The sequence below is a fragment of the Athene noctua genome, chromosome 1 (genome assembly GCF_965140245.1).
Source record: "Athene noctua chromosome 1, bAthNoc1.hap1.1, whole genome shotgun sequence".
In the NCBI taxonomy this organism is placed as follows: Eukaryota; Metazoa; Chordata; class Aves; order Strigiformes; family Strigidae; genus Athene; species Athene noctua.
This window is the reverse complement of record NC_134037.1, coordinates 1,484,261-1,501,149: the sequence shown is the minus strand read 5'-3', so window position 1 is coordinate 1,501,149 and position 16,889 is coordinate 1,484,261. Positions and strand designations below refer to the sequence as shown.

Sequence of the window (16,889 nt, the reverse complement as noted above, 5' to 3'; positions counted from 1 at the left end):
CCCGGCACAATAAAGCTGTAATGGGGACAGGCGGCTCCTGAACTGGGGATACTGGGGGGACGGGGGGGACGGGGGGGCACCCTCAGCCAACCTGCTGCTGGTGGTGGCGTGGGGGGGAGTGTGTTGCACACGTGTGTGCAAGAGTGAGGATGCTCGTGCACACGTGCGCTAGAGTGAGGGTGTGTGTGCACGTCTCTACACGCGTGTGCAAGAGTAAGGATGGGCAGGCACGTGTGTTCATGTCTACACGTGTGTGCAAGAGTGAGGATGCATGTGCACACGTGTGCAGGTCTGTGCACGTGTGTGGAAGAGTGAGGATGTGTGTGCACGTGCACACGTGTGCAAGAGGGAGGATGGGCATGCCCGTGTGAGCAGGTCTGTGTGCACGTGTGCACATGCTTGTGCAAGAGTGAGGGTGTATGTGCACATGTGTGAGTGTCTGCATGTGTGTGCAATTGTGTGCACGAGTGAGGATGTGTGTGCATGTCTACGCATGTGTGCAAGAGTGAGGCTGCATGTGCACATGTGCCTCTGCACGTGTGTAGAAGAGTGAGGATGGGTGTGCACGTGTGTGCATCTCTACACACATGTGTAAGCGTGAGGATGCACATGCACATGCGTGTGTCTCTGTGCACACATGCGCACGAATAAGGATGCATGTGCATGTTCATGTCTACACACGTGTGCAAGAGCGAGGATTCGTGTGCATATGGGTGCATGAGTGAGGATGCATGTGTGTTCATGTCTGTGCATGTGTGTGCAAGAGAGAATGCACATATATGTGCATGCATGTGTGCGTGTGTGAGAGGATGGGCATGCACGTGTGTGTCTGCATGTGTGCAAGAGGATGTGTGTGCATGTGTGTTCATGTCTGTGCACACATGTGCAGGAGTCAGGATGCATGTGCACGTGTGCAAGAATGAGAATGGACACACACGTGTGCGGGTCTGTGTGTGCGCACAAGTCAGGATGCACGTGCACATTCGTCCATGTCTCCATACGCGTGTGCGAGAGGATGCGTGTGCATGTGTGTGCAAGAATGAGGATGCACATACACACACGCATCCAGGTGTGTGTGCACGTGTGCATGAGGATGCCTGTGCACGTGCCTTCACGTCTCCACACGCGTGTGCACGAGTGAGGACACACGTGCAGGTGGGTCCGTGTCTGTGCCCGCATGAGGACACGCCTGCCCGCAGGCACACGCATGTCCACACACGGTACCCCCAGATGTGTGCACACGTGTGTGCAAGTGGGCACATGGGAAACACGGTCTGTGACAGGGACCCCACTCCCCTACTCACCCCCCGCCCCGAGGCCTCGCTCCCTCCTGCAGGGCCCCCCCATACCCTCAGTGGGGACGAACAGGGTTCACCCCAAAACCTCTGCCCCCCGCCCCCCCCCCCCCGGGCAGGTGCGTTGCTGCCCTGTGCCTCAGTTTCCCCAAGAGGCCACCAGTCACCACGAGTGTCCCCAAGTGTGTGTGTGGCTGGAGGCGCCGGGGGGTCCCAGCACGATGTGGGGGGGTTTGGGGGGGCCCCCCCTGCCCCGTGCCCAGCCCAGCCCTGCCCAGCCCTGCCCGGGGGCGCAGGATCCAGCCGGCCTGGTGGTTTATTGCTGTTGGCAAAGCGATTTCCTGTTTTTATCGAAGGAAAAAAAAAAAAAAAAAAAAAAAAATCAGCCTCGGGGTTGGTCGTTAAGACAGGCCAAGGTGCCCCCGCCCCCGGCTGGAGAGGTAGAGGGGGGGTAGATCTGAGCAAAATGTGGGGAGCAGAGACCTGCCAACTCATTACACAAATTACAACTCGTCACACTCCAACAGGGAGAACCAGGCCCATGTTGTGCCCCCCGCCCCCCATCCTCACCCCGTCCCAAACTCCTGCGGCTGCGCGGGGGTTTGTGGCCAGGTGGAAAAATGTGCAAGGGCAGAGTTTCACACCCCCCCCCCCAAAACCACGGGCCCCCCCCGCCCCAGGGCGGCACCGGGAGGGTGGGCGAAGGGATTTCAGAGCCCGGAGCAAAGGGATTTTGTAAATAAACGAGGAGCGGAGGAAGGGAAGGGCCGGGAGGGAAAGTGCTGACGGCAGCGGGGCCGCAGGACTGCCCCGGGGTTGTTCTTGGCGGCTGTTGGGTGGTGGTGGGGGGGTACGGGGGGGGGCATAGTCGTGTACAGGGTATGGGGAGACGCAATCCAAGGACACGGGGTGTTGGGGACACACAGGCCCGTGGAGAGTTGTATACAGGGTGTTGGGGACACACAGAGTCGTGCACAGGGTGTTGGGGGACACAATCCCACAGACAAAGGGTGTTGGGGACACACGACCTACAGATAGTTGTGCACAGGGTGCTGGGGACACACAACCCAAGGACAGAGGATGCTGGTGACACACAGCCCCATGAACAGTGGCACACACAGTGTTGGGGACACACATCCCCACAGACATTGATGCACAGGGTGTTGGGGACACACAACCCATGGACACAGGGTGTTGGGGACACACAACCTACAAACAGTTGTACAGAGGGCCACAACTCCATGGGCAGTCATACACAGGGTGTTGGGGACACACAGCCCCGCGGACACAGCGTGTTGGGGACACACAGCCCCGCGGACACAGCGTGTTGGGGACACACAGCCCCGCGGACACAGCGTGTTGGGGACACACAGCCCCGCGGACACAGCGTGTTGGGGACACACAGCCCCGCGGACACAGCGTGTTGGGCACACACAGCCCCGCGGACACAGCGTGTTGGGGACACACAGCCCCGCGGACACAGCGTGTTGGGCACACACAGCCCCGCGGACACAGCGTGTTGGGCACACACAGCCCCGCGGACACAGCGTGTTGGGCACACACAGCCCCGCGGACAGCTGGGCACACACAAGCCCACCAACAGCCGTGCAGAGGGGCCATCACCCATCACCCGAGGACACGGGAGCCGGCGGGCGGGCGCCGCGGCCAAGCACAACACTCCCCAGCTGCAGGGCCGCGGGCGTTGCCGACGGCTCAGGCCCAGCGCTCCGGTCACCGGCCCCGGCCAACACCCGCGGCCCGTGAAAGGGCCCATTGACGGCGGGGCAGCAGGGAGGCCCAGCAGCAGGCAGGCTGTGGGGTGAGACAGGCTCCCCCCAGCCCCTCGGGGACCCCCCAACCTCCCAGCCCAGGACCCTCCGGACCCAGAGGGAAGGGCCAGACGGTGGGAAGCAAATAAAATCAGTTTTAAGCACGTTATCAGGCCTCACCCTTGGGGCAGGGTAGGTTTTTTTCTCCCGTAATAATTCTGCAGTTCTCCGAGGAGACTGTTAGGGTTTCAGTTCATTAAGGTGCGCTTCTCTTTTGATTTTCTCCCCTCAAAATCCACCTTAGCAGTACGTTTTACCAGCATGGTATGAATTTAATCGTGACATATATACAGGTGCTGCGAGGATTATCACGACTGTTCCGTACAGACTTACCCACAAAACCTTACAGAGTGCTCAGGCCTAGAGCTGCGCACAGGTGCTGCTCAAAACTCAACTCTCGGTCACAAAATTCTCTCTCCAGAGAAGGTTTCCGAGCAGCTCAGGAATCAAGAGTAACTTAAAAAAAAAAAAAAACAAACAACATGGGGCTGTTCTCACTCTCACGTAGGCTGCAAGAGCCCAGCTCAGTCTTCATCACCCATGGCTCCGTGTTTAACGAGGAGCCACCAGATTTACAGCTGGCGAGGGCCGGGGAAGTCGGCGAAGCAGCTGTGAGCTTTGCCCAATTTACACCCCTCGATGGCAGAGGGATTCTCCCCCCGCTCCCCAGCCTTGCTGACGGGCGCCAGCGCGAGGAGGGGAGTTACGGAGCCGGCAGCGTCGCGGGCGTGAACGGCCCGAGCTCACGGAGGCGCTGCCGGGGCAGCGGCGGGACGGCCCGATTTGTTTTGCTTTTCTTTAAATCTCGATGGATTAAAAGCTACAGCAACCCCTTCCCTAGAATAAATATCATTGTCTTCACAGAACTGAAAGTCAATTCTGCTTCCTTCCACCCATGTCCCTGAAAACAAAACCGAAGAGATGTATGTGCAGAAATACAGATCTTCTCTCTCCACAAGTTGTCCGTGGCACAGAGCTGCTCAGGCTGTCGGGAGAACCAACCAGGTTCTGAAGAAATGGAGTCAAGAGTTCACTTTTTTTGGTTTGGGTTTGGCTTGTTGGTTTGGTTTTTTTTTGGCGTTCTTAGCGATGGTGACATATTAAGACATCTCAAACCACCTCATGATTGAGAAAGGAGAGAGACTTTATTTACATAAAGTCATCTGAGTCGTTGCCGTCCTGTGGGAAAAAAGACAAGTCGGGATCACTGTGCACGTTAAAATGGAAAATGGTGAAACAGTGCATTCAGAACCACCATTTATTCTGGTTCCCTGCCACTGAAGTAAAAACACCCTGAAATCAGACCAAACAGACACACAACAGCATTTCTGGAGCGGGACCAGCCCCGGGCGAGGCTCTGCGGTGTGAAACAGCCGTTGCTGTTTGCCGTCCCCACAGCCCATCGCCTCCCCGAAACCGCAGCACGGCTGCTGCAACCTGGGAGGAACCGGAGACCAGGCTCTGGCCACCAGCTCCGTGGATTGTCTCCGTATCACAAAACCTGAGTTTCTTTCCGACTTGGGAGAAGGAAAGCAGCCTGGAATCATGTGGGGGTCAGGTGCTGAGAGGAAGAAACCTCCTGCACAGTATTTCCCCTGCACCTCTCCCTCGCAAGTGTCAGTAATCGGGCACAGCTTGTGTGTGTCAGGAGGCACTCGTCCTTGAGCTGGGTTTAAGTTTCAAAGGGGAGCTGCATGCCAGCCAGAAGGAAAATCAAGAATTCTTGAAAACCACACCCTCCCCATAGCAGTTACAGAACCCCAGAACCATCTGGGTTGGAAAAGCCCTTGCAGCTCCTCCAGCCCAACCATGACCCTCCCCCTGACCGTTCCCAACTCCCCCAGATCCCTCAGCGCTGGCTCAGCCCGACTCTTCAACCCCTCCAGGGATCCCGGGGACTCCCCCCTGCCCTGGGCAGCCCATTCCAACGCCCAACAGCCCCTTCTGCACAGAAATCCTTCCTCAGAGCCAGCCTGACCCTGCCCTGGGCAGCTTGAGGCCATTCCCTCGGGGCCTGGCGCTGGGGCCTTGGCTCCAGAGACTCATCCCCCCTCTCTGCCCCCTCCTGGCAGGGAGTTGCAGAGGGCCAGGAGGTCTCCCCTCAGCCTCCTCTGCTCCAGACTGAACCCCCCCAGTGCCCCCAGCCGCTCCCCAGCAGACCTGTGCTCCAGACCCTGCCCCAGCTCCGTTGCCCTTCTCTGGCCACGCTCGAGTCATTCAATGGCCTTTTTGGGGTGAGGGGCCCAAAACTGAACCCAGGAATCGAGGGGCGGCCTCCCCAGTGCCGAGCCCAGGGCTCAGATCCCTTCCCTGGCCCTGCTGGCCACGCCAGTGCTGACACAAGCCAGGATGCCACTGGCCACTCAGTCAGAGACTAGGATGCAAAAGGTGGATTTTAAACTGAGGGTTGCTCAGAAAAGCTCCAGGAGCCATTTGCCCAAGATGCCACCAAGAAGGAACACCAGGACCTCTTCTGAACCCCCCCCTCTGCTCATGAGTCAGGTTATGCCCAAACTACTCACCAGAAGAGCTAAATCTGGTGCCCTACTACAAGCTCTACTTTTTCTTTCACTTGGGTGGGAACCGGGAGGACGTGACACACATTTCCAGCAGCACAGGCTCCTCCTGGCTGACACACAAGCAACAGGGCCCTCTCAGAAAGCGGAGGAAAATGGGAATGTCCTTCCCTGGGAAGGGGTGATGGAGATGTGCTCTGTCATGCAGGAGTCCCCCAAACCACACCACAAGGCGGGAGCTGCACTATCACAGCCGGGCTTTGAATTTCAGCCGCCCCTGAAAGGTTTCTGTGGGCAATCTTACCTGATTGGAGGACATGTTCTCAGCCTTCATTAACGACGAGTAGCTCCTGGAAGGGAAATGACATTATCTTGCATGATAGGTTTTCAAACCCCACCAACAGAGAGGAGTTTCGATAGAACAGGACCCAGCACCAGAAAAACCACTTTTTTTTTCCTTTCTGAGCAGGCTGGACAAGCATTGGCTTATCTCATACTCTTTGCCTGATTAAAACAACCAGACAAAGCCCAAGCACTATGCAGGCTCCTCCGCATTTTTGACCTGGAACTACCAGCTGGATCATCCCAGGAGGTAGAAAATCCTTTACTTTGGGGGACAGCCAAGAGGCAGCTCCGGGGCAAGGTTAAATAAGCAGGAAGGCCCCTTTCTCTGCAGCACAGACACGCCTGCTGCTGACTTCTCAGCTTCATTTGCTTCTCCAGTCTCTCCTTTCTGTGCTCTCCGTGCGTTGAATCACTCAGGAAACCGTGGAGTTTTTCAAATTCTGGTTTCACTGTCATTTACAGATAAACATGGCTTACTAAAGATTAAGAATGAGCTTTTGGGGCCAGCTAGCAGATACTTTCAGCCCTGTACAGGGCTGTTGGTACTAAGGAATCAGCTCACACGTGCTGCAGCACGGACAGAAAGGTCAACGTGACATTTCAAACCACCATCCCTCAGCCTGCGCTTAAAGGAGGGTGTGATTGAGGATTCAGGGGGTTTAGTTAACATCAGCAATGCAAGAGGACGCTGAAAAAGCTCTAGAAAAGGCAAAAGTGCTTCCTGAGGCTTGTGAAAAGCTGGAAGCAATAGCTCCTGTCCCAGTGACACAGAGCCAAGGGGCTTGCCCAGTTTCACTGAACTTAGGGACAGGTTGGAAAAGACGCAGTCCTTTATTTTAACAATGGTTTAACATCCAGGTTTATTTTAGGAGAAAAGGGGGAAAACTCATTTACTCTAAAGACAAAGGCAATCACTGGGCCGTGCAGAGGTCTGTGCCAGAGCAGGTCAGCTGAGCACTGAGTAACGCTGGGCAGAAACTGCTGACCCACGACTCCCTCCCAGCGCCGATGACAACTGCAGAGTCGGAAGCTGGCACTACAATTTATTACTTACCGAAGTTCTTCCAGCTCTTTCTTCTTCTTCATCTCTTCCTTTTCCTTCCGTTTCATCTCCTGGATCTGGGCTTTTTTCTCATTTCTCTCCTCTCTGTCCCGGGCTTCCTTCTCCGCAGCCAGGTCTGGGAATCGCTCCACTTTTGTCTTCTCTAGTCGGTTCAGGATCTCATTCACCTTCTTTTCCACCGTCAGCATTTTCACCTTTGGAGTGCAAAAAACTGTGATCCTTATAAAAAAATACTTTTATTCTGGCACTTTCTCAACAGAAAGAAAACACCCTATTTCCACTTTATGCATGGCCGAATCCCACAGAAACAGATGCTAAGGGAAATCTCTGCCACCGAGGCCTTTACAGCAGGTTGTGTAACAGCAAAGAAGAGGCCCACTCCCACCACTCAGAAGCACATAGCTAATAAGCGTAAGCATTGCTAAGTACCTAAGCATTACTAATTTCATTTCTTGGCACATGCCTCATCGAAGAAGCCAAGAGACGAGAACCGGTCCCTGCCAGTTCCTGAAGAGGTGGCAGAAGGTCTCTGCAGACTGTTTTGGGGACAGAAGTTCACATGCTGCTTGCTGACTGCAGGGTTTTCAGCATTTCTTGCCCTGCTACAGACCTCCTTTAGTCAAACAACTGCACCTCTAGAGAACCTTCTCTCCCAGCAGCCGTATGTAACTACGGTTTAAGAATAACATTGCCTGCAGACACTAGGTCAGGCTTAAGAATAGCTTAGTATGCTGGCTTGACCCTACACTACAGCTAAAAATCTCTGCCTTGTTTAATAAATTGTTTAACAGGTTTAACAAATTCAGAGGCAGCACTGGGGTGTGACAGCTCTCAGAGCAGAGGCAGCGGAGCAAACCCAGTGAAAGACACCCCCAGGACCCACCCAGCTCTCCCCTGCCGAGCAAGTTCAAGCCCTGAGCCCTTACAGATAGGACACTACTAACTTAACTATAAGCTGATCCAAAGCAACTGCTCCTATGCGTGCTCTTCAGCCGCAGCAAGAGACGATTTCGGTGGAGATAAATTCAAACAGCACAGATTAACACGTGATACCAGGGGGGATCAGCAAAAGACTCGTCAGCTACAGCGTGCTGCAGTTTGGAAACACACTCTGGGACAGGCTACGCTCTGCTACAGGCTGACACTGAACCACAGATTCTCAGGGGATGTTCAGGTATATCCAAACACGCTCCCAGAATCTCTCTTATGCTTCAAGAGCAGATGATTCCCTGGTTTTAGGGCAAACGCTGAAGACAACCCACCCAGTTCCTAACCCAGAAACGTTACAGTCAGCCCGCAGGTCAGCGTCGCTGGCTTGCAGCAAACACTTACATCCTTCTGCCTGTGAAAGCCGATCTGCCCCACGTCCATGTCTGCAGTTTTCTTCAGGTTAGTCCACGGCGTGTACACCACGTTGACGTTGTTCATCTTGCAACCTAGGAAGCAGGGGAGAAGGGCAACGTTTCAATTCTCTCCCTGCTAAAAGAGGTCTTCAAGTCTCCTGCGCACATGGAAACGTTGGCAGTTGCTCTTGTCACAAACATTACTAGCTAGGCAAGAAAGAAGAAAACGGAGAAGCCCTTCCAGCGTTACAGTGAAACGGAAGAACCCCACGACATCATTTTCTGCAGTAACACAAGCGCTGCAGCAGCGTTAACGAACTCCAGATGGAGGCTGTCTTTGCCAGAAGAGCGATTTCTATGGAAGGGGGCCCCAAGGTGGTGGTAGAGAAGAGACTGCAAGGCCTCCTTGGCTCAGACAGCAAGATGGAGGCACAAACAGGAATTTCAGAGCTTTAAAATTCGTCCTTACAGAATTGTACCAGGTGGCCCCAGCAGCTGCAAGCGACAGCTGCTTCCCCTGAGACCCGCAGGCACCGCAGCAGCAAACGTCTGCTCCCAAAAAAACCCCACACGTGGACTGAAAACACTCACCACAAACACGTCACAGTGAAATCCCGGACGCCAGGTGTTACCTTGAATGCTATTCGCCTTCACAAGATGGGCGCAGTCTATCAAAACTTCTTTGGGAATGTCATCCACCGTCTGTCCCTGTGACAGAGCAAGGCAGTGTCAGTGACTTGTGGCGGGGGGCTGCAGGGACCCGTGGACACACGACAATGAGGAAGCAGGGCACGATGCTCTGCAAACACAGGCAGCACCTCTGCGCTCTACAGCTGACAACACTGGAGCCTTCTGTGGCATTTGTAAGAAGCTCGAAGTGCTGCAAGTGATTTGCTTTTCTCAGAGGTATTCTCCCTGTTTTGCATCATCAGTGAGTACACAGATGGCACCACGTGAAGCGGGAGGGTCGATCTGCACGAAGACAGGGAGGCTCTGCAGAGAGACCTGGATAGATTGGATCAGTGGGCAACATTAATGGGATGGGCTTCAACCAGGGCAAGTGCCAGGTCCTGCCCTTGGGCCACAACCACCCCCTGCATGGCTACGGGCTCGGGGAGGGGTGGCTGGAGCTGTCTGGGGGAGAAGGGTCTGGGGGTTCTCACTGACAGGCAGCTGAACAGGAGCCAGCAGCATGCCCGGGGGCCAAGAAAGCCAACGGCCTCCTGGCTTGGATTGGAACTGGTGTGAGCAGCAGGAGCAGGGAGGTGACAGTCCCCCTGTGCTCGGCACTGGGGAGGCCACACCTGGAGGTTGTGTCCAGGTTTGGGCACCTCAATCCCAGAGAGATCTGGAGGGGCTGGAGCGAGGGCAGAGGAGGGCAACGAGGCTGGGGAAGGGCTGGAGAATCAATCCTGTGAGGAGGCAGGGCAGGAGCTGGGAGTGTTCAGTGTGAGGAGGAGGAGGCTGAGGGGAGCCCTCATCCCTCTCTGCAGCTCCTGCCAGGACATTGCAGAGAGGCTGGGGCTGGGCTCTGCTCCCAGGGGATCAGGGACAGGACAAGAGGGAACGGCTGGAAACTGCCCCAGGGGAGGCTCAGGCTGGGCAGGAGGAGAAAATGTTTCCCAGCAAGAGTGGTCCGAGAGTGGAACAGGCTGCCCAGGGAGGGGGGAGTCCCCATCCCTGGGGGGGTTTCAGGGCCGTTGGGATGAGCTGTGGGGGATGTGGGGTAGGGGAGAACTTTGTAGAGTCGGGCTGAGGGTTGGACTCAATGATCCCGAGGGGCTTTTCCAGCCTGAATGATTCTGTGAGTCTGTGATGGTTTATACACACGCCGGGTGTCGAGCCAGATATCAACTGTTCTGTTGGGCCACATTAAACTTCCTGCTCCTCCTCACATTATTTGGTAACAGAGGTTGTAAATTCAATCTCCCCACACTGGTGATTCCCTGAACACTTAAATGGTTCACACAAGCAAAGACGGGTTCGTGCGTTCGAATCGCTGCAGAACAGGCACATGCAGTTCTTATACAGGTTTTAATGTTTTAAAATGTACCCGTCACAGCCTTATAATGTTTTAAAATATACCTGTCGCAGGATTACCTTGTGTAACCGGAGGTACACATGTGCAGAAGAGAGTTTATCCACGTGAAACCTTCAGGATTTAAAAAAAAAAAAAAAAAAAAAGCACATTTAACAGAGGATAAGAGCTGGTGGATGTGTTGTCCTGAAAGACTTACTTCCTAACAAGTGACAAAACAGGACAACAAAAGTATAGAAACATTCATGATACACACGTTTAAAAGCAGGCAAGGGAGTCAGAGTGTTTCTTGAAGGATACAACAGTCCTCTCAATAGGAGACTGAAAAAATAAGAACCTTTTTTTCTTTTTAATACTATACTATATGCAAGTGACACTCACAGGACAAACCTAGGCATGTGGTGTTTGGGTCTATTTATTCTTAAGAGAAACAGCACTCATGAACTCTGCAGCAGGCGCTGCTACATCACTTAAACAACTGGTCTCAACATTACAGAGCAAAAAACCCTCAAAATTTCTCTCTGAGGGGCCACGGAGCTGCCCCCACCAGCAGGAACAAGCGATGCTGCCTGGGAAGTGCACAGGGTTTAGTGGTTTCAGCGGGTACCAGCAGGTGAACCTCCATGTCATTCGCTGCCTCCCAGATTTCACAAGCCTCAGGCACTCTCCCAGCCCTCTCCCCATCAGACTGTTCATCTCCTTGAGGGCTCCAGCTGCCCTTCTCCAGATCTTTTCTAACTTAACTTGTGTTTTTACCACAATCACCTGTTTTTGAAGCCTCTGTCCTGACCCAACACTCACTCCAACCCTGCACACTTCCAAGGGCAGAGGTGAGGAGCTGATTTTGTGTCACCTCTGTAAGGGACTGTGTCGGACTGTATGTCTCAAGCATTACTGTCACGCCACCACCACTTCCTGGCCTCGGTGTCCCGTGGACATGGAGGAGTACGCTCAGGAGAAGAGGAACTGTCCCAGACAAAACCACAACATCTGCCCGAAGTTAAATCGGGGAAAAGAAGACGTGCAGGTTGGCATGACCACCATGAACACCGGGGCATGCATGCATGGAGGGCCATGAGATTACGAGCCCTGTGGAAATAGGCGGGCTTTTTGGAGAAATCTGGGACAATACAAGGACTTCATACTCCTCTCTCTCCCTCTCAGCCTTGTCATCACTTTTGGAGCTTGGAGCACCTTCACCTGCACCAGGACCGAGCCAACGGTGCATCACTGGATTCATGGTGGTGGTAACTAGCCTTGCTGCGTCTCTGCTGTTTTTCTTGCTCAGGGATTCTGACTTTTCCTTCCTTTTCCTCTCTGTCCTATCGCTATTACCAGTTGTATGCCAAATAAAGTTCACAAGGTTGTACAGCATCTGACCTCGTTTGTGTCTTAATCTCGCTCTTGGGATCGTTTAAGAACCCTCCCCGATATCGGGTCGGGACAACCTCCCAACTTTTCTTAACACCATTTTCTTTTTAACATATCAGGACTTTTTCCTTCCTGCTGCAAGACAGAAAACACTCCAGCACCAACACAAGAATTTGTACCTCCTGAGGCTCCTACCCCCATTCTACTAGACCCCTCTTAAACAGGAGTAAGTCTGAAAGGTGCCGGACACCATTAAAAGAACAGTTCCCAGAAGGGGAACAACTCCACAAGAGGATCTTGATATTTTGTTGAGAGGGCACTAGGACATGAAAAAAAGTCACAAGATATGAAAGAGATGGGGAAAGATGACTTCCATGGTTCAGGCAATTTGAGGATGAATCTCAAGGTCACTCTTAACTAACAGTACAGACATACCTTAAATTCTGTAGCGATAGGACAAACATGAGACAGAAAATGAACATGATATTGCTAGAGCAAAGTGTTATTCAGCTGAAATACAATCTCTTCTGCTAGAAAGGAAAAAAATACTCCTTTGCCAGTTAGCTGACTGTGGACAAAACATCCTCTATGGAGCGTGTTAGCTACTACCTATTTGACCTCCAGGTCTACTGAGATAGCTCATCCTGGCAAAGAGGGAGAAGGAGCAAAAGACACATGGTGATTCACGTTAGAAACTTCTAGTAAAGGAGAGGGCAGCAACTGTACAATAGTGCCCAAAAGCAAGCAAACTCCTGCAAAAAAATCCCCAAAATTTTATCAGTCTGGAAAGATTATGGACTAATCCAGGCAAAAATGCCACAAATTGCTGCTAAAAGGAGTGGGAACTCTCCTGGCTGCTCTTCTCATTTAACTCTTCCCATTTCCCAAACGCAGTGAGAGCAAGAGCAACACCTTTATTCTGAAACACAAACATCTGAGCGGGGAGTTATTGCTACTCCAGCAGCTCCGTGCACAGATAAACCCCAAAAAGTTTCACAAAGGGGCCAGCTCTTATGATGAACAAAGTGAGGGGGGGGGGGGGGGGGTCAAGGGGGAGATGCAGGGGAATGAACTCAGAATCACTGGGGTCCCAACTGCTGCAGTCCACCTCCACCCTGGGATTGCATTTAAACTGCTAAATGGCCTTAAAAAAAAAAAAAAAAAAGGAGATTCTGCAGTGCCTGTGGAAGCGAGAGGGTTGTTAGGATCACTCCACTCAGTTGCATAAAGAAAGGCAATTTGTTTCAGCACCTACCAGATATCTTCAGGCCAGCCATACTTTATTAGGTCTTCATCTGTAGGAATAAAAAGCATCAGTGAGCAAAACCCAGGAGCTGATCAACAACAAATCCAACTACCTGCCGAGTGGGAATCATCCACTGTTGGTCAGTCCCTGCGTGGTGATGGTGCAGGAACAGAAAAAGGCTTTAACGCTGCACCTGCCTGCTCCAGGTATGGCCCAGGACACCTTCCATCACAGAATGTTGACATTTTAAAGTGAAAAGATGTCTGTTCAAATACCTGTCTAATGGGGGTGAGGGGGAAGACTTTCAGGGCAAACCTTCAAAACAGCCACGCTAACACTTTTTTCCTGGAGCGAGACACATCAGCTGCTGCTGTGGAAACGGGAGGCACAGCGGAACCGTGACCATGACCACGAGGGAAAGGACAGGCACGGGAAACCTCCGGAGTATAAAAACTCACTGGAGAGGGGAAAACTACAGAAAATACAGACCGAGGAGGGAAACAGAAGGTTGGTTTGCAAAAAGTTATCAAGCAGTATTTTTCTCTAGACAAGAATTTTTTTTTCCCCAGTTAATTTAGTTTACACTTGTATTTGAAGGCAGTTACTCTGCCTAGAGGATTTACAAAATTTATTTATCCTAACTAAAAGTAACCCAGCGGATTTCAGAGGGGTAAGTCAGAATCACTTGCAAGCGTGGACAAGTTTTCAAACCATATATCGAATTAACACACACAAAAACATCCTTTCAAAATGACCTTAAATCCCCACAAATGGAAATCCAAGCCATAAGGTACCGTTACATGAATGTACTTACTTTCATACTTATCTTTTCCCATGTAAATGGTGTAAACGGAAGGAACAACTGAGGGATAGAAAGAGGAAAACAAATCAAAAGGGGTTTGGACAAACTGTGCAAGGAAGGACAAACACACCAGTTTTAGGACACAGAAATCAGAATGAAAACTGCTTCATCCATCCATCCATCCCGCTTCCCTCCAGGGGGCCAAAGGAAGATTTTTTTTTTTTTCGGTATTTCCTTCAGATTTTGTCCCCAGTGCTTCAACAGAGTTTGCAAAGTGGCATTTCCACTTGCTCCCCATGGAAGATTATCCAGCAAGGAACAGCTTTCTAGGCAAAACACCCTCAAGACCCAGGGGGTTCAAGACTGTACCTGTGTAATTGTATCATCTGTTCAATTAAGCACCTGTCTGCGAGCCAGAAAGGCTGAGGTTGTATTTACAGTCTGGGATTAACTCTCTGTGTGGCCTTGAGTGAAACAGCTCATCCACCTGGGCCTCACCTCCCCAAAGTACCAGCAGCCCAGCGTGACCCTGCCCCAGGTAGCCTGGGAGGATTAAAATTTGAGATACAACGAAAAGACCAAAGTTCCATAAACTCCTTTGTCTCATCTGGGCCCTTTTGGGACACTTCAAACAATGTCTTTCTCTTCTTTAGGCAGTAAAGACGCTGCCAAATCTGGGAAAGCAAATAAGTGTCACTTCAGCATCTCAGAGCAGGAAGTGGGTGCTATAGTCAGGGAAGTCCTGTTGCAGAAACCAGCTTGCTTAAAAAAAAAAAAAAAAAAAAAAAATATTCTCACACGTTTACACCGTAGCAGGGAAATCCCAACTATCACAGCAACACTATCTATCAGTTTATCACCTTTCTAGCATCTAGTTTTTAACAATTACCTTGTGCGTGAGCAAATGCTGTAGCCGTGGCTACAAGCGTCAGCGCTGCGCTGAAATTTAGCTGTTCTGCACCGGGATCTACAGCACCCCAGGATGCGAAGAATTAGTGAGAGTAAGTTTTCAGCAGACAGCTTGACACCAGTAGCCGAAACAACCTGCTACAGGAACACAGATTTGCATTTTTCCTATACTGTTGCAGAACAAACGGAATTCACAGCCTGATTTCTAAAGTCACTCCCTGGTAGCACACAAATGAAAGACTAAGAGCAAACAGACGAAATGCAAGTGACCAAATCTACCTCCAAAAAAGCATTTTTTTAAGAGATGGTGTCTAACCTCCTATTTTCAAAGTCACTAAGATGGTAGGTACACTTACAGGCTACAATTCGGGCAGTGAAATGACTTGGATCTCAAACTGCTTACTGACCCGGCCCTTTCTGAGGGCATTTTTATTAGAAATGCAACATCACCAGCAAGAGTGCAGATAACACTTTTCTATTTAGTTATGAGGTAATAAAAAATAGAAATTCAAAAATATGAAAGGATTATATGCCTGTGGGAGTTAAAGACTGGAAAAAATCCACCCCTGGGAAAAAAAGACAGTCCAGAGAATGTGAGGTCGTTGTGACTACAAGCACTACCCATAATAGTAAAATTAAATTCTCAAAAATAAAGTTGCATTAGTGAGGATTCTGTGAAAACGAAGCCCATCTTGCCAACAGAGTAGGGCAACACTAACACAACCAAGCAGATTACTTCCAACCCATTCGATTTAACACACACCAGTAACAGCACAACACGTTTTAAGCAAACTGCAACAGTCTCCCTGTTACAGACATCTCTCTGGCAGCAAAACTGGTTATAATGTGTCAGAAACCCTCTGCAGAACTGTAATTTCAAAACAAAGGAGATTGTTCGTGTCACTGGCAGAGTTAACTGCAGCTTGCCTGTTCCTAGGACCCCTCCCCGAGTTATCCTACGTGTGTGCCAGGCACTTTTCTCCCCACAAAAAGGCTCACGTCCAGGAAAGTCTCTCAACTTCTCAGGAGCAGCCTGCTGATCAGCAGAAAATGTTTCCATCCGAGTATCAGACTACACGATCAACGCAGCCAGCGTATCTGCTAACCGGGTGTGGAAAGGGCCTGACTTTCCGCAATAGAAGGAAAAAAGCTTTTAAACAAACCCTAAGAACAAATTAAGAAACAGTCAGAAGACTGTTAAATCTTGCCTTGTTCAAGGAAAATCAAGCAGCTTAAATCCTTCTAATTTAGAAACGTCATCTCTAGGACTGAGGAAAACGATGCTATAAAATACTAGTTTGTGGATCCAGTGGGTAAGGGGTAAAAATCATACAGGAACTTTCCCAAGCAGGTTCTAACTTGGTGAAACAACTGGGAGCAAGCCTCAAAAGGAATATTCCTAAATTATCCTCCGTTATCATCAGCCCACATGGCATCAAACCACTTCATCAGTAGCCAACCTTTCCATATGGGCAAATGAAAAAGACATAGCTATATTAAAGGAAAAATATCGAGACAATTCAGGCATTACGCCTTCCCTCAAACTCCTGACAACGGTACACTGGAGAAAGCTTTTCAGAAGTCGCCCCCCGGTACTGCTATTCATTCAAGGCCGTGAACAGCCACTGCTCAGAGGCTCCTCAGCCCAGGGAGCCCCGTAGCTCCTGAAATGCCTTTAAGCTGTACCCGATTTCGGCCCAAACCGGGTCCTTTACACTCAGCCCAGCCCAGGGGCTCGCAAAACGGCACCAACAGGACTAACGGGGGTGCTCGGGGCAAGAGGAGGTGCCGTTACCGGACGGTTCCCCTCACTGAGGAACGGGGCAGGGGGGTGCGGCCCGGCGCTCCCCTCACAGCGGCGGGACCCGTACCAGGGCCCCGCGCGGGCGCTACAGGCCTCTGACCGCTCTCCCCGCACTCACTCGCTCGCTCACCGTTAGAGGTGAAGTAAAACACCATGGCGGCGGCTCCTCCCCCCCGGCCCGCGGCTCCGCACGGCCGCCGCTCTCCCGCTCCACCAGCGCCTGGCGACGGGAAGGCGGAAGGGGACACGGCGCATGCGCAGCGCGGTGCGGGCCCCGCGCCCCGCCTTGTACGCATGCGCCAACACTCCGGGCGGTGAAGCCAGAAGG

At 51.8% G+C, this 16,889-nt stretch overlaps 1 protein-coding gene across 2 annotated transcripts; it reads right to left on the bottom strand.

The window, feature by feature from the left end:
- Positions 1–3,371: 3,371 nt before the first annotated feature.
- CCDC25 (coiled-coil domain containing 25) lies at positions 3,372–16,826 on the bottom strand. 2 transcript variants are annotated; one of them, XM_074895389.1, is made up of 9 exons: positions 16,692–16,826; positions 13,861–13,908; positions 13,056–13,095; positions 10,492–10,543; positions 9,024–9,099; positions 8,381–8,484; positions 7,040–7,242; positions 5,945–5,990; positions 3,372–4,303 (listed from the first exon to the last, which is right to left on the bottom strand). In XM_074895389.1, exons 1-9 carry the CDS (start codon positions 16,714–16,716, stop codon positions 4,274–4,276), a joined length of 624 nt encoding a protein of 207 aa, XP_074751490.1. In that variant the 5' UTR covers positions 16,717–16,826; the 3' UTR covers positions 3,372–4,273. The 2 variants fall into 2 exon arrangements, with proteins under 2 accessions (XP_074751490.1, XP_074751492.1); XM_074895391.1 differs by lacking the exon at positions 13,861–13,908 and having other exon boundaries at positions 16,692–16,787.
- Positions 16,827–16,889: the final 63 nt, after the last annotated feature.